The sequence below is a fragment of the Coturnix japonica genome, chromosome 4 (genome assembly GCF_001577835.2).
Source record: "Coturnix japonica isolate 7356 chromosome 4, Coturnix japonica 2.1, whole genome shotgun sequence".
Taxonomy (NCBI): Eukaryota; Metazoa; Chordata; class Aves; order Galliformes; family Phasianidae; genus Coturnix; species Coturnix japonica.
The window spans coordinates 2,971,412-2,989,152 of NC_029519.1; the positions used below are offsets into that span (position 1 = coordinate 2,971,412).

Sequence of the window (17,741 nt, forward strand, 5' to 3'; positions counted from 1 at the left end):
GGAGAAGGTAATTCCAACCTCCTGCAGGAGCAGGCTGCTTGCCTTTGCTTTGCTTGGTCTGTTGGTTTACTGCAGGCATAGAATCACGGAATGGCCTGGTTTGAAAAGGACCACAATGATCATCTTGTTTCAACCCCCTGCTATGTGCAGGGTCACCAACCACCAGATGGTCCATTCTGTCTGTCTGGTTCTGCTCATCTGAAGAGTATGACACAGTAATTCTGTGTTGTTGCTGGAATTCTGAGTGCTTTAGGTCCTCTTCCTCAGATCCCAAAGACCAACTAGTTCTTTTTTTTCTCTGCTTACATGTGTTGCTGCTGTCTGGTTACCTGGTGTTTGTCTGCTGCTGAGATGATGCTGTTATAGAGGAAGAGTGAGGAGGCTGTTTCTGCCAGTCAGCAACTACAGACATGTAGTCCCTCACTTCCATCTTGTGGGAATGCACCAACAATCCCTATCATGGCCATGCAATGCACGTTGGCACACCCCTTGCCATTCTTAGGTGTGGAGCAGGTTCATGACACCTGCCTCTTGGTACCCGGTGTGGTGTCACCTCCTTATTCAACAGCTGTCACTCCTCTTCTTGGAATGGGTTTTCTGGTCTTTAGCTTCTGCTTGTTGGCAGTGGGAATGGTAGATGAACAACTGTTTTGTCTACTGATCTGGTTTTGAATGTGTGTGCCAGGTGCCAATTAATTAGCGCTGCTATCACAGCAGATAGAGATTAAGAAATAGTTTACTCATCTTGTTCTTAAATAAGCACACGGAGCACCTCCACTTCACTGCCATAGCTGTGTTTGTGTTTGCTAAGGGCCATATCCAACGTGTGACAAAACCACTGGTGTAACTAGATGGAAAACACAGATATCTGTAGCAAGTTTCAGGGTTGTTTACTGCATTGTCAGAGCATTGAAGCTATCCTGATTTTTATTAGTGTTATTAATTGGGTTGACAGAATGCTCAGTAAGTGGAGTTCGTTATAGTTTGGAGGTGATTTTCCAAAGTAAAAAGTGACTTGTGGTGCTGCTACAGTGCTGGTAGCTCTGCTGGCTTTGAGGAAACAGCTTTCGGGGTTTGAGTTTGATCTTCAGCCTCTAGAAATGGTAGATCAAATTGTTGTGCCATTCAGCTGTGTGTCTACCAAGCAGAAAGACAAAAGCCTGCCCCTGGCAAAGTTCTCTCCTTTAACTGTGCTCATCTCTTCACTGATCGCCCCCTGAGTGCTGACTGTGCTCGGATCTTTGATTTATTGACCTCCTTAAATGCAGAAAACGCATGAGAAAAGACCATTCCCATGGTCAGAAACCAAGTGCATCCTTGCTTTACTTTTAGTCATCTCGAGTTACGCAGAGAAAATGCCACAGCTGGTGACTCTGCAGCATTACAACATGCACTTAATCCTAATAAGGAGGGAGAGGCTGTGGCTAACCGGTTGTTTTTCATCTCGTTCTGTTTCTAAACAAGCTGATAACCAGTTTGAATCACGAGTTTGGAAGAGATCTGGGTGCAGGTACAGTTTGCAGGAAGGTGTTCTTTTCCACTTGGGGAGCTGGTGGTCCACAGAGCTCTCCATAACCCAAACCAAAACCATGCTGTCTCATGTTAAAAATTCCATGTTCACAACTCACATTGGGATGGCCAGGTTGATTCAGCTTGTGTTAAATCCAAACAGGCTTCAGAAGAATCTCAGCTGGCCCTCAGTGTGAGCTGTGTGCTGTGCCATGCAGAACCGAAGGCTGGTGATCTGTGTTCAGGGTTGGCTGTTTGAGCCCACAGTTCACAGGCAGCCCATCAAGGAATGCTTTCTTAACTTGTTTGCCTTTAATTTGCAGAGCTTACCTTGTGCCAAGACAATACACTTGTGCTTGCTTTTGTTTCCAAAGGCACAGGATTCGGGCATCCCTCCAGGGGCTAAAATAGAAATCTCTGAGGGTGATTAAAGAGATAAATGAGAGTCTGATTTGACCTAACTGCATCTCAAATGCTGCCCCACACGCTTCTCGCTCTTGGCACAACACATGGCGACTGAGGCTGGGTAGTGTATTACTTAACCAGGAGCCTCACTAATTGAGAACAGACAGTGTAGGAAGGTGATAGAAAAGGGTGGGTGGGATGGAGAGCAGGGAGGCAGGTGGCTGGCCACCACGTACCACCATGCTGCGCTTTAGCTACTGTGCCCATAGGGTATGCCTGGGGAAGGCTGCTCAACTTGATGAAGTGCCAGGCGGTCCTCGGTTAAGCCATTGTCGTCATTAAGCCATTGCTTGTTAAATTCCTCCTCCGGGGGTGGCTTTGCTTTTATGACCTGTCTTGTCTTTGTGCGTCCTGTGCTTGGGAGGTGTTTAGAAACCGAAGTTTAACCCCTCTTGTGCCCTTTGCTGTCGTGCATCTCCTGAGCTGAGACTCCAGGGTGAAGGAGGGAGAGAGGGAACAGGAAGAAAGGAGAGGTGTGGGTGTTGGATGTGAAGGGAGACCGGTGTGCTAGGAAAGGAGGTGAGGCAGCCGGGCTGCGGTTCTGTGGGGAGAGGCAGGGGGTGATGCGGGGTCAGATGTTCTGGCAGGTGCATGAGGAGCTGGGAGGCTGAAGGTGGTTTGGTAGAGGCAGGACGAGTGTGAGAAGGGAAGCGGATCCGGGCAAGAGCTGGAGTGCAGAGGGTAGGGGGTATTTAGGAGGGGAAGTGGGCAGGGTTCTGGGGCAGCTCGGCCGGGCGGGTGATCCGAGGAAGTGGGCGAGGGGTTGGGCGTGCGGAGGGGAAGTGGGCACGGGCTGGGGAGAGCGGCCAAGGGGTGCCCGAGCAGCTCCTGGGGGCGGGATGGCCCGCATCGCCCGCAGCCCCGCCCGGAGCGTGGGGCAGCCCCGGGGCCGCAGTTCCTGGCAGGGGGGCGGGCGGCGAGAGGGAGGTGGCTCCGATAAAGGGCCCGCAGCGGGCGGCGCGGGCAGAGCGGAGCGGCTTCGACAGCGGTGGAGATGGGGATGCTCAGCCTGCCAGGCTTCCTTTCCTGCGGGAAGAAGAAGGTGGGGATGGGGCACGGGGCAGGTGGGCTGAGCGGGTACTCGGGGAGGTATAGGGACACCTGGACAGGTGTGCGGGGGTTGGGGGGAATAGGCATGTTACAAATGCACCTGAGTAGATAGGGTATGGAAGTGCTCCAGGTGGGCATAGGGGCACTTGGGTAAATAGGGTATGGCTACCTGGGAGCACTGGGTGGGTGGTGAGCTATGTTGTTATCTAGGCAGACATTAAAGCATTAATCCAGATGGGATGTAGGTAAATACAGAAGTATGGGAGGACCTAAATAGGTGGGCAAAAAGGGATGAGCCCAGTATTAAGGCAAGTATGGGTATATCTGGGCACATACAGTGGCAGAGGAGGGGGTCCCTGGAGGTGTTACCCTCAGGAGCTGGCAGAAGAGGGGGCTAAGGTAGGAGAATCAGGATACAACTGGCTCTGAAGAATCTTTGGGCTCCCTGGGAGGACCCTGATAGGTTCACGCTGTCTGGTCAAGGACCAGTTGGACTGGTCACCCCACCTGGCTCTGCTCACCCTGTCTGACTGCCCTGCTCAGCGATGTCCAGGTGATGCTGTGGACAGATAAATGAGGATACTACTGTCCTGCTTACCCCTGGCTTGATCCTGAGCCTTCCCTCTTCTTCTTTTCCAAGGACTTCAGTCTGTCAAATGAAAAAGATGCCCACACCAGTGACAGCGATGAGAACTCGGATCGTGGTAACTGGTCAAACAAAGCTGACTACCTGCTCTCCATGGTGGGCTATGCCGTGGGCCTGGGCAACGTCTGGCGTTTTCCATATCTCACCTACCAGAATGGCGGAGGTACCTGTATTGAATGGCAGTTCTGGGTGGGCACTCCTTGCTATCTCCAAGAGCCGTGAAGGCCAACCCTGAGGCTCGGTGTGTTTTGTCAGAGCTCAATGTGAGCATCTCACTGAGAACTGGGATGATGCCCACTGATAGGAATGGGAAGAGCAGGAGGAAGCATCTCTGTGCTTTCTGAGTACTGGCTGAGGAGGGGGATATGATTTAGTTTTAACTGCAGGCTTCCATCTGAGTATTGCAGAACTCATCGCCCACCTGCACCTCTTTATCAATGTGCCAATATCCACTGCTAACCTAAATAGCTGTTCTCCCTCCTCAGTGCTTACCACTTTGATATGTTTATAGAGTACAGTTGAGTCCTCTCTCAGCCTTCGTTTTGCCCAGGCAGATGAGCTAAACTGGAATAATTATCCAAGCTCAGCAATAATTCCCATCAGATTCTACAGAAGTGTGAGGCAGAAAGCCTCTACCTGCTCACACAAACAACTGGCAAAGCCAAATGGAGGCTCTAGATTCTCTGGCTGCTCTTCCAGAGCTCTGTCTACCCACCAAACAACCACTGGTAATTAGGAAGAGTGCAAATGTCCAATGTGCAGCGTGCTTACTTTTGTGTACTTGCTTGCCCAACAGCCATTTAGAGTCAAATGTTGGACTCTAAATACAATGCAGTTCATCCAACTGCATGTGGAACACAAGATGGCATTCTTAGTACAGAAGTTTTATCAGCTTGAATTAAGATTGCCTTACTTATGGCTCTTCATCAAAACTGTGAAAACAAAGTAAGTCAGGACATCAGCCTATCTGTTAGGTGGTTTGCATCTGCTGCAGCAGAAAGTTTAGTGTTTAAAGCACAACTGTGTTGCTTCTTGTATCCTTCTTTGCCCCAGCTAATTCAAGGGGGCTATTCATATCCTTCAATTACAGCAGGGATTTGCAGTTCCTTGTAGAACTGGGTCTTCAGTGGCTTTTAAGTCAGGCAGCACAGAGGATGGGTTTCTGTCTGGTTACGTATGTGGATATTGGGTCGTGTTCAGGAAAGCTGTGTTCTCCCTTCCCTCATTCATCTTGTGTGCACAAAAGGAGTGCCAATCCCTTCCACAGAACAGGGTTTTCATTGATGTCAGGTTAATGTGCGCTCTAAAATGGGGCTTAGACAAGAGCCATGCTGGGAACCAGTTTGACATAGGAGTCAGCCAACCGTATGAAATAATTCTTGAGCTTTGACATCCTGTAGCTACTCTGATGGTGTAGCTGCAACTTGTGGCTAAGGATGTGAAGAAATGCTTATGTCCATGCTTAAATTAAAAGGAACAGAAAGCAGAGCAAGCCTACAGCTGAGCAGCGTTCTGTTTCTTTCACAATGGTATCTTCAGTAGTCCTTGTAAAATCCCTTTAGCTCAGTAGGAGGACTAACCCCATGTAAACCAGTACCAGTAACCCATGTCTCTTCTTTGTGGGCACTACTTAGTCTTATAGAAAACAAGTAGGTTTTCTATAAGGTATTTGAGACAGCAAAGTGGCAGGTATTTGAGATGGGGCAAAGTGGCCATATAAAATACAGTGAAGCCATATAAAATGCAATGAATACTGAACGACTCATTGTTTTCTGCTTTTTTTTTTTGTTGTTCTCAGGTGCTTTCCTAATCCCATACACACTGATGTTGGCATTAGCTGGCTTGCCTTTATTTTTCATGGAATGTTCCCTCGGGCAGTTTGCCAGCCTCGGGCCCATTTCTATCTGGAGAATATTACCATTGTTTCAAGGTTGGTACTGTTCAATTCTCTATTTATGAACAGATGCAGATTGACAATTTCCTCATAGAATTATTAACTATGAGAAGCTTTTTCCTGTTCAATATGTGGAGAATGCTCCTACTGGAACTGGGTTAGTGTTACATTCCCAGATAAGTGTCTTCCTTATTAACAAACAGGTAAACAGATGTGGGTAATGATTTCCCATGAAGTTTCTTACCATGCAAGGCTTTATCAGTGATTCACATAACTGCAGTTATCAGGAGAGAAGAAGATCACCACATTTGCTTCCTGGTGGGAAAGCCCCACTTGCATACCTGCCACTGTACATAAGATATTATGAATCAAACTTTACCTTGTTGCTCTTTCTTTACCCTGAACATCCCAAACAACTTGCAGGACAGTTCCATGTTGATGTGCTCACACTGCATTTGGCCACCAGAGTTGGTGCAGGCATATGGAGTTGGTTGATGTGTGCAGTCAGCCGGGTTACAGCACTTCCAGTGGGTAGAATACTGATCCAATAGGTTAGGCTCTAGCTTCATACAGTGACGTGCCTCTCATGACAAGAGGGGTTGTTGTATTCTTTAGTTGTAGTTTGCTTTTCTATGTGGGAGTTTGGATTTTACACCAAGACTTATGTGTCTGGAAACAATCAACCATGTGCTTTACTCACATACATCCACTCAGATTATGTGCATTTGGGTGTAAAGGGCTATGTAATTGGTCTTGTTTGTCCTCTTTATCTACCTGAGACATTAATACATGTTTTTTCTTTTGTGATTGCAATAAGTACTTCAGTCACCACCTCCTACAAAACAAAAGAGATTACAAACTGGCTGGTTGACTTACTCTATAGACACAGCAAATGCTTTGTGCGTCTGTGAAGATATAGATTTAAATATATTCCCTGAATGATTAGGAACTGTTTGGCAGTTTTTCTCCAGCTTGCAGATCAAAGTTCATTTTAGCAAAGGAGGATACCGGTATAAATGGCAGACCTTTGCCATTTTCTGCTATTTCTCATTTAACTGGCAAAACTAGTAATCAGAAAGGTATCATTAAGATGATCTGTGCTAAGTTTTTGTATAGTTTCCTCTATTTTCCCAATAAATCAAAGATTCCCGCTGTGCTAGGAGAAGAAAAAAGTTATTGAATTTCTTCCTTAGACTTGATAACTAGTCCACTTATTTCTATGGGTTTAAGTTGAACCTCATTTCAAAAGCATGCCTGGGTTGGTCAGTTTGGACCATACCCTTCATTTCATGAACTAACCCTTCCTGTCTGGTCACTGTTTGCATGTATTAAAAGTAATCTTTGTCCCAAGATGCCTTGCAAAAGTCAACTGAAGGTTCTCCAGCTTTTCAGCTTGAGTTTGGGGGTAATGATGACTCTGCATCTTTTTGTTTCATAGGAGTGGGAGTCACCATGGTCATCATCTCAACCTTTGTGGCGATCTATTACAACGTCATCGTTGCTTATGCGCTCTACTACTTGTTTGCCTCATTTCAAAAAGTGCTTCCGTGGTCAGATTGCTTTTCCTGGGCAGATGAGTTCTGCAGCAAAACCCGCCTAGGTATCGTACTAACAGATATGGCTCAGTGTTACTCTATTGCAACAGTGTGCTTTGTGCTGTTTTCTGGGAGAGGTGACAGGAGGAAGATGGCGGCCATGGCCTGAGGAATCACTTCCTGGCTTTTGATTCTAAACTCATGAGCATAACGCTTATCATCTTCTCTTTCCACCAACTGGGAGATGTACAGGGAGATGTTCCTGGGAGATGTACAGAGACCTGGGCTAAACTTCCTCTTTTTCCCCTCCTCTTTAAACTCTAATGTTCCTGGGAATTGCACGTACCAGAAGAAACACTGCATTCCTATTTTGCCAGGCCTAATGGGAAAGCAAATACCTCTCTTACAGGAAACAAAAGTATTCCTACAGTTTTTATCAGGGCTGCTTTCATCATCCTTTGCCTTCCTGTAGCCACCATAATGCTAAGCACCAGTAAGGTGTCGATTTCATACTTTATTAACTGTTTAAAATGTATATCAGTGCTATTATTCCTGATGTTTGGCAACACATGTACTGCCAAACGCTTATCTCCCCAGCTTTCTTATCAGAATAGTTTAAGGCAAAAGGTGAAGCTGGTGTGACAATTAGTAGTTATTAGCCCAGTTGGAAACAAGTCGCCATGTAACCTCTGATGCTATTAAAACAGGAACAGGATCATGCTGGGTTGTGCTATTTAAAAATGTAACTGTAACACAGCTGTGTATTTGAAAGTATCTCATAAGATTCATAGGCTTTGTAAGAGCAGCGTTGAGATTCTTCATTGAGCAAATAGATGCTGCTTGCTTATGAGAAGCAAAATGTTTTAACCTTGAGTTTCTGTGCTGGAGGAATACCGAATTCAGCTGAAGGTACTGTATCAAATAACCTACTACCAGATTTAATGGTAAATGTTGATACAGGGCTCTTGAATATTGAGAGCAGGTTATGTTTGCTGTGTGCTCTACCTGGAGCTAGAACTGCTTAGAAAACATATTTGCCATCATAGGCTGACTTCATTTTTTTTTTCAGTCACTGCTTGTTGACTCTCTTCTTTTTTCCTTGCTGTTTTTCTTCCAGTAAATGACTGCAATGCGACGTTAGGTGAAGAAATCATTCATGCAAACTACTCGTTCATTGCAAGCAACAACCTCACGTGTATCAATGACACCATCAACTATAAACCAGTGCAATTTCCCAGCGAACAGTACTGGAAGTAAGTAAGAAACCATCTCATCAATGAGGATGAGCATGGAAATCCATGCAGGAGGAACTTAAAATTCTCATTGATGAGCAATGACCCATAATTTTATGGAAGCAAATGAGTCAATATGTAGCAAGCTGAAAAATAATCCAGCGAAAGAAGCCTTCTCTTGAGTTGTGGTAGGGACTACGTGGTGTCTTTGTATATGGGAACTATTTTTTTCCTTCAGGATTTATGCAGTAGAATATACTTATTCATAATCAAAGCCTATTTTGAAATCTCCATTTCTTTAGCCATGTGATTTTGATCTGCCTGGGAACTGATTCTTGTCATGGGCTCTTCTGCTATGAGAATGTCATGGTTAACTTGAAGGCACGATGGGACTTATGGAGTCAGCCATGGAGCTGAGGGCTGGCGGATGTTAAGGAATGAAAAACACGTGGTTAACGTTTTGTGTATTCCAGCTCCAGTCATGCAGTTATAGCTGCTGCCTGCAGAATCTTGTAAATACATCATAGAATCATTATGGTTGGAAAAGATCTCTAAGGTCATCTAATCCAACCATCAATCCATCCCCCCCATGCCCACTAACCACATCCCTCAGTGCCAATGCTTATAGGAAGCAGCTTGTTTTCCTTCAGGAAGGGGCTGAAAAGGAGCAGATGCTTCTGTCCCTGTTTTCACTGTACTGTTTTGTGCTTCCAGTAAAGTGGCTCTTCAGCGCTCCAGTGGGCTGGATGAGACTGGCAACATCGTGTGGTACCTGGCCCTCTGCCTGCTCCTGTCCTGGATGATTGTCGGAGCTGCCTTGTTTAAAGGCATCAAGTCTTCTGGAAAGGTAAGTGAGGAAAAGCAGACAGCAGACTCTGGCCTGATCCTACCCAGCAGCACTCCCAGTGTCAGCTGGACTAGAGGGAGGCCGGCACAAGTCAGGATGCAGTGCTAACCCACCACTCTCTGCTGGACCCAATGTTAGGCTTTGCTGCTCCTTGGCTTCAGAACTGTTACATAAAATATGAGTAAGGTGCTGACTGCACAGCAGTTACTTAAGGCAGCGCTCTGCAGGCTCCACCAGGGCTGCCTTGTGTTTGGAGACCATGCTGTCATGCAGCTGATCCAGGCTGGGTGCTGGTGGTGATGAACATGTGCATGTGACAGCACATGCACGTATGCCATGGTAACACCCAATAATTATTTGCACCTACAGACTGGTCGAGATGTTTGGACAATAAAGGTCGAGTCCTGCCAGCAGTTGTACACGTACCTACCAGGTTGTGAAAGCTTGTTTGTACCCAAGACATCTGAGCTGCCTGTAGGGACCAGGTCCATAGGTGCTTGTTTGCAAGCTCTGCTGAATTACCAGGTCTGCCTGGGTTCTGCTGGGTAGGGAGGATCTTCTCCAGACCTCAGGCTGTATTTCATTCCTCACTGCCCAAGGCCCTTGTCTCAGTTTAGTTTATTGCATGTAAGTATGACGGAGGTCTTCAAGAACAGCAGACTGCCATGTGATGGTGCAGGGCTATGGCTTGGTGAAACCAGCTCCATTCTTTTAATTATCTGCCTGCGTAACACCGAAACCAAGATTTGAGAAACAATAGTGTTGTTAAACACAGCCTGCATGCTAATTGCACTGCTGCTGGCCTGGATCCCACCGCGCTGGAAGCTGTATACACAAACAACCAGGATTTGTGTCTGGGAGAGATGAAAAGTCCTTGTTCTCAGTAAAAGAAAAGTTTCCAGCATGGGCTGTTTTATTTTGTTTTGGTTTTTGTCTCAACAGGAGATATTTCCATCCTGATAACCTAATTTTGGCTGGCTTTGGGTCTCGTTTGCTAGAAGCATTGCCTGCCTAGCAAGATACCTATGGGATAGTTGAGTCCAGACCTTGCCACAGCAATAAATTATGTCAGAAAACATTTCTGAAACTGATCAAGAGCTGTCTGAAAAGTGGATATGTGGCTTGAGCCTTCTGCTGGAATGAAGCTCCAGAACTGGCTAAGCCAGATGATTAGTGCTTGACGTGTGCTCACCTCCAGTCCCACTTCCCTGATTATCGGCTCTTTGTACCAGCAGCTCTCAGCCTAGACCCTTGGCATTGCTCATGCATGGAGGGCTGTGCATCCCGTCACTGCTAACGTGTGTCCCTGCTCTTCTTTCTGCAGGTTGTCTATTTTACTGCACTCTTCCCTTATGTCATCCTGCTCATCTTGTTGGTGCGAGGAGCCACCCTGGAAGGTGCTCTGGATGGCATTGAATATTACATTGGGAAACAGTCCAACATCACCAAGTTGATGGAGGCAGAGGTGAGAGGTGGTGTCAGGTCCGGAAGTGTGACACATTTCTGAGGTTATCTGGGCTTGGCATTTACAGAACTATTTATTCTTTATCCAGCCAAAAGCTTCTTAACTTCCTGCCCTGCGTTCTGTATTGACAACTAGTTTCTGGCTTTCCAGTAACTGCAGCTCTATGAGAGCTTCATGCCCCTGTTCTAGCTGCTCTCAATTTGCTCCCTCCCTCCAACACTGGACAGCAGCAAATTCTATCCCATTGCCTATGAGCAGAAATTAGATGGGTAGGGAAGGGTGCTTTGTGCAAAGAAAGCCTGGATGATTTTTTTTATTATAGTTCAGTCCATTAGTTCCGCTTGAAGAAAAGCAAATATTCAGTGCGCTGCATTTGTGGTGTCTTATGTGAATGTCAGGCATTAAGTGAGGGAAAGCAGCAGGGGCAGTTTCCCACATAAGTCATTTGGTTGGGTCATGGTGTGAAGAACAAAAGTTATTGAGCACATGGTGGGAAGAACAGAAGTTATTGAACACGGAAGCTCATTTCTGTGACCTCTGCTGGTTTTCCTTATTTACTGGCACTGTGTCAACACTCACATCTTGACAACTTACATATATAAATGAATTGAATCTCTTCTTTAAAGTTGGCCTGATAAGGGTTCATAGAGGACCTTGTTTGTGCTGGAGACTGCAGCACCTCCAGTACGCTCTATATCCTGCCTGTTCTGAAATTAAAATGAAGTAAAATCAGATATTTAGTCTAAATGTAGAAAAATCTTGGAGCTTCCATGGTCAGTAGACCTGAATAGCTATGATGTGTTTAAAGTAACATAATAACTCCCATGTTCTTGGTTCTGGTAGGTTTGGAAGGATGCAGCTACTCAGATATTCTACTCCCTCTCTGTGGCATGGGGTGGACTGGTTGCTTTGTCTTCATACAACAAGTTCCACAACAACTGCTACTCGGATGCTATTTTTGTTTGTGTAACAAACTGCCTCACCAGTGTGTTTGCTGGGTTTGCAATTTTCTCTGTCCTGGGACATATGGCATTCGTGTTGAAGAGACCTGTCTCAGAGGTCGTGGACTCAGGTAGGCTGATCATTGTGCTGTTGATATCAGCATCAAACCACCCTTGACCAAAGCATAACAATAAACTCCATCATTCTGCTTCTTTCCAGGATTTGATCTGGCATTTGTGGCCTACCCTGAGGCTCTCTCCAAGTTACCAGTTTCCCCTCTTTGGTCTTTCTTATTTTTCTTCATGCTTCTGCTTTTGGGCCTTGACTCCCAGTTTGCCACCATAGGTGAGTAGGGCTTTAAGTACCTGATTGCTTCCTAAATGAACAGTACCTTTCTAAGCTGTGCTCTTCAAAACCAACGCTTATCTTTCCCTTGCAGAAACACTTACAACCACCATACAAGACATATATCCCAAAATGATGAAGAAGCTGAGAATCCCTATAACCCTGGGTGTGTGTGTATTGCTCTTCTTTCTTGGCCTTATCTGTGTAACTCAGGTAAGGTACTACACTTCGTTTTGGCAATGGCTTTAGTTATTCTGCAAGTAATAAACTCTGGTCAGAACATCCCTTTCAGTGTGACAAGAGCTTCCCCAAGAGCTCCCTGTTTGCATGAGTCAGAGAGAATCGCCAATGCTGTCCACGTGCTTGGATGTTCAAATAGGAAATTCCCATGGGGAAGTGCTGGAGTAATTCAGACTTTGTGTGGTTACTCAACTGAGATGTCTGTTTTAAATAGAAGGCCTATAAATAGCCTGTGAGCCATCAACCTGACTATTTGCTACTGGGATTAGAAGATTGTCTGTGTGATTTCAAGCATATGTACACAGTGTGTCTGCTGCCTTGTGGGAATCACTGCTAGTTGTGGGTAGGACCTTTGTGTTCAGAACCAACTACCGAACAGGACGGCGTTTGACTTGAACAGAGAATTTGTCATAAAAAAACCCAAAACATTAGCACATCATTACTCCTCCAGAAATACATGGAATTTTCAGTACACTGTGTGCTTTTTCTTGAGGCAATTGCTTTTACAGTTACAAAGGTTAATTGCAAGGACTACATCCAGGAACACAGATTTCTGTGTAATTGGGCTGAGAATGTAAAGATCACTGTGGTGAATGGTCAAGAAAAGCACATAGGTTATGAAACATGACAGGGGGGTTTGCAAAGGATGTGGTATGAGGGAGTGTGATATATAAAGCTGTTCCGTGCTCTGTGATCCTCCTGCTGCATACAAGTGTTCAAAGGCTTGTACTATCAATGTGGGAAACTTGTGTGTATAAGAAGATGAGCTTACCAGGGCTGCTAACAGGCACAGCCCTTCCTGTAGCTCAGCATTAAAGTGGGTGAAGCAGTCTTCACCAACATTTAACCTTATTTCTTTCTCACGTTACCTTGAAGCTGGTGCTTTAATACTGTAAGTGCCAAATTTGCATCCTGCTATCAGCTGTTAATACACACTTTGTATATACATGGATCTCATTAATGTGACAAAATGCCATGGATCTGCATATGTGCTTTCTACTTTTACATAAGGATGTTTAAATAACGTTTGCAAGTGTGTGCTTAACCCAAAGAACTGGGAATCTGAAAACCTCAGACTGGTGGTCAGCTAAACTGGCTTGAACAACAGAAGTTTATTTGCATAAAGATACTGTAGGAACTGTGTGAAGTTTTACCTCTTTCTTGTTCTGTTTTGCAGGCAGGAATTTACTGGGTGAACTTAATAGATCACTTCTGTGCTGGGTGGGGAATCCTTTTTGCTGCAGTCCTGGAGATAATAGGCATCGTCTACATTTACGGTGAGTCACTGACACTGAGCAGGCACGATTTGACTATAGATTTGATTATACACAGAGCACACATTAAACATTTGTTTCTGCAATGAAAGATTTATAACTTCTTAATGGTTAAAGACTTCTGTTTAATTATCATAGAACTTGAGTTGCTGACCTTGACCACCTCTTTCCTTCCACCATTTTGGAATAGGCTCACCAGCGAGGTCTATATGTGCTTTACAACACACCATGTGGTTGTTTTTCCACAGGAGGAAACAGGTTTATTGCAGACATTGAAATGATGATTGGGAAGAAGAGCTGTTTCTTCTGGATGTGGTGGAGGATGTGCTGGTTTTTCATTACTCCCGTGCTGTTAGTGGTGAGTACAGATGGCTGGGTTATATTAATGTGATATAATTTATTGATTTGGTAATGGATAGGTTTCTGTGTAAGTGTTCAAGGATGAGTGCCCAAGCTCTGTATGCAAAGACAAGGTATGGCTGAGTCAGTGGAGCATCCTGTGCATTATCCATACTTTTCAATACTTGCCACTTATCATAGAACTGTTAAGGTTGGAGAAGACTACTAAGACCACCAAGTCCAACCACCAACCCAACCCCTCCATGCCCACCGACCACATTCCTCAGCGCCACATCTCCACATTCCATGAGAACCTCCAGAGACTGTGACTCCAGCATCCTCTCCAGGACAAGCTGGATCTACGCTCCAAGGAATAACACAGAGCCAAATAAATTGTCTATTTTAGCAGCTGGCTTCTCACCATTGCAGACTAAGAGAATACATGTTGAAAACCTAGCCTCTCGTTTGATAGAAATCCCATTTTCTGGACAGATCTCTTGCATGAGTTTATTCTTTGGATGTCCAGATGTTCACCAATCTGAGATTTCTCTTTTGTTCTGTAAAAACACTTAAAGTCTCTCCATGTTTCCATTGCTCCTTTATTCCTAGCTGTGACTGTAGGTGGTTGTATTTTGTCTGTATGACAGAAATCCAGGAATAGTGGCAGGTCTCTCTGGCCAGAAGGCATTGCCTTTATTCTCTTCAGATTATAATTAAGAAAATGTTCCTTATAAATATCCTCATTCTGCCGCCATTTAATCTTTAATTACTTTTCATTCCTGTAAGTAAATGAACATTAGAGCATGTAAAACATATGGAAAAAGATGTTGAGCTTACTCAGTAACACGTTTCCTCCAATGCTGGGCTCAACAGAACCCAGAAATACAGTTCTGTTTAGATGCAGGTATGCTTAAAATGTTGGCTTGCATGTCAACATCCTCTTTGAGTTCTGTCTGTCAGTCTTACTGTTTGACCATGGCTGAGAGCTGAATCCTGTGCAACAAACCTCACATTGAGGAAGCAAGAAGAGACTGCAGAATATGTAGATAGTTTTAAAAAAATAAAAAACACACAAAGAAATAGCTCAACCTAAGTTGGAAATGTGGTGCAAGTTGAAGTTAACTGGAAATCTGCTTTTCTCTCCTGTCTATATTTTTTAAACAGGCAATTTTGGTCTGGTCGTTAGTGACATTTTCAGCTCCCACTTATGGCTCAGTGCCATACCCAACATGGGGAACTGCTGTTGGCTGGTGTATGATCATCTTTTGTGTCATCTGGATTCCCATTGTGGCTGTGGTAAAGATCCTTAAAGCGGAAGGAAACATTTTTCAGGTAAGGGAACAAAGAAGTGGTCATTGTCCCCAGTTTTGCTTTTCATGGTGTTATCAGGAATGTCTGTGCCTTCTTCTCGAGAGCATGTTGAACATCTCAAGGTATCACCTGGGTTTATACACTAAAGAACAACTTTGGTGCTCGTATCAGAGGCAAATGTACTCCAATGTGGTCTGATATGAAGATGGTGTATTTCTCAGGAAGTGTGCCCACAAAAGAGTTACAGCTTTACTGAGCCTTAAAAATAGTCCAGAGTGTAAAGTATGATATGAACCATCTCTTGCTATTGCTTTTCAGCGCATTGCAAGCTGCTGCAGGCCTACAGCAAACTGGGGTCCCTACCTGGAATGTCACCGAGGAGAAAGATACAGCCATGTTGTAACTCCCAAAAAGGAAAAGGAGCACGAGATTCCTACTGTGTCCGGCTTCACATACATTCGAGAATGAGATGGCTCTTTGGATGATCAACTTTCAACTTAGATGTGTTTTTTCTTTAACTGTTAGAAAGTGACAATGCAAAAGAACACTCAACCTTCTGCCCTTCCAACTTCAGATGCAAGCAAGCCCTGTTATTTATTTGTAGTGTCGTATGCTTGGGGAAGAACAGATCTCCCCAGATAACCATGTCTGAGAGGGCAGGAGGAGGCTTTGTAGCCTCCTGAGGCTGATGGGCTGGGCATGCTTGGTTCAATCCCACCAGTATCCAGCTGGACTGTGACTATTGGTGTGAAGAAGAACAAAAACACACTCTGATGCTCCCCAGCTATGTGAAATTTAAGCCAAAAGGTGCTGTACATGCATGCACATCTGTGCTGCGGGCAGCATGCAGCTCTTCCTTCTGCTGTGCCCTCTGCAGTGCTGTGTGGGGCTGTGCTGCTGCCTGGCCCTGCAGCTCAGGGAACATGAAGAGGTTTTTCTTTAAGCCTTGTTCAGTGCTGTGAGGCTGCTCAGGATCTGGTGTTTGCTACACCGTGTGTTCACTTTGTCTATGCACCTAAATACCGAGTGGCAAAAAATTGCCATCACTGGAAATAATGCGGTGAGAAGTGGGCTGCTGTATCGTTATTTCTCCTGAAGCTCACAGAGTCCCTTTTGTTATGTCAAGCTCCATGCCCAGCATTTGGTCATCTGTCATTCAGAAATCCCATATTTTCAATGATCTGGCTTTGGGCTCTGCAGACACAAATGGCAACCTTTGGTTACTGCTCTCTATGCAGCCACCAAGGCGAGGGAGGGCAGAGTGCTTTCTAAAGGTTCAAACAGTGTTATTAGTCTTTAGGTAGAGCCAAAAGAAGCAGAGCCTCAAAATGAAGGTTAGAATTGACTTGTAATACCAGTAGTCCAACATCTGCTGAAAATCATGAGAATCCTGAAAAGCTGGGCACTCTGTGATGTATTTGCTTTTCACCTTGGAACTAATGGGATAGCTGGAGAGAGCTGACCTCACTCATGATAGGACTTGAATAACCTCCCCACCAAACAATCCTCAATCCAAGATCTATGGACTGAAGGCATACATTTTCTGTGCTGGGGCATATCTCTCTCACTGTGATGATGGTTCCTTGGGAACAATGCAGCAGGGTTTCTCATCCCCTCTTCTCAGGGCTTTGTCACTGTTTCAGAACAGTGAAGGACTGTGGACAGTGGTTCGTTGCCCAAGACGCACACCTTGCTCTATGTTTTATACTGATGTTTTTGTGACAAATCAACACTTGACTGCAAATAAAATGTAATTTTCTGTTTTTAATGGCTCTTTGGAGCCGGAAAATGAGGTTTCAGTCTTTTGTGTGGAGCTGGAAATTGAGATTGCAGCCTTTTGTATGGAGGTGGGGGCGGCAGTTGGTGGGGTGGGAAGTAACACCACCTCTCTAATGTTTGGGGACATTGAATTGGAAAGGTTCAGCCTGCAGGAAGGCTCCTCTTATAGAAGCTAGGACTGAATACAATAGCCCTGCTTCAAAGCTCAGTCATGCAGAAGGTAAACAAGAGGTGGTGGGGAAGCAGGTTGGCCAAACTAGCTCCAAAAGAGTCCCAGGAGAGCTTTGACAAGAGATACTGAAGGCTAATGACTTGTTCCTATCTACTGCCCTGCAGAGAGCCCCTGCTGCCACACATGGGGTTCCTCTGAGGCTTCCTCTGCTCGTAGGTGCTTCTAAGAGTCAGTTTCATGATGTTGTACCAGTGGAACCTCCCAGGAGAGAGTGACATTAGGCAACTTCTCATGGGCTGGAGATCCAGATTTGGATGTCTGCATAGCCTGCCTTCCCAGTGCACGCAGACTCCCTGCTCACTTTTTTGGGGGGGAGCTGATTTTCTCCTTTATATGCTGAGTGCTGCCATCCACTGAGGAGTTGTAAAGGCTGTTTAAGAACTGACGTTCATATTCTTCTCCAGTCATGGTTCTGGCCCATTCCCTGGGGTTGTACGATGGCCCCTGGGGGTTACATTTAGTGTTAGTGTCCCTCTGTGCAGAGACAGCTGATCCAAGTGCCTTCCTTTGCAATGAGGGCTGGTGCCAAGCGTCCCAGTGCTTGTTGTATTGCAAGGTCTGGGATGTTACTGGAATGGGAGGGCATTCTGTGCCTGGCAAGGGATCTAAATGACTCTGCTTTTTTGTGTGTTCCTT

The 17,741-nt window shown here is 45.3% G+C and overlaps 1 protein-coding gene across 1 annotated transcript; it reads left to right on the forward strand.

Annotated features, from left to right (window-relative positions):
• Positions 1-2,911: 2,911 nt before the first annotated feature.
• SLC6A14 (solute carrier family 6 member 14) lies at positions 2,912-16,883 on the forward strand. The gene is made up of 14 exons (XM_015860268.2): positions 2,912-3,016; positions 3,665-3,833; positions 5,469-5,600; positions 7,003-7,164; positions 8,217-8,352; positions 9,046-9,178; positions 10,503-10,643; positions 11,487-11,715; positions 11,805-11,930; positions 12,025-12,143; positions 13,348-13,447; positions 13,693-13,802; positions 14,948-15,115; positions 15,413-16,883. Exons 1-14 carry the CDS (start codon positions 2,969-2,971, stop codon positions 15,560-15,562), a joined length of 1,923 nt encoding a protein of 640 aa, XP_015715754.1. The 5' UTR covers positions 2,912-2,968; the 3' UTR covers positions 15,563-16,883.
• The last annotated feature ends 858 nt before the right edge of the window (positions 16,884-17,741 follow it).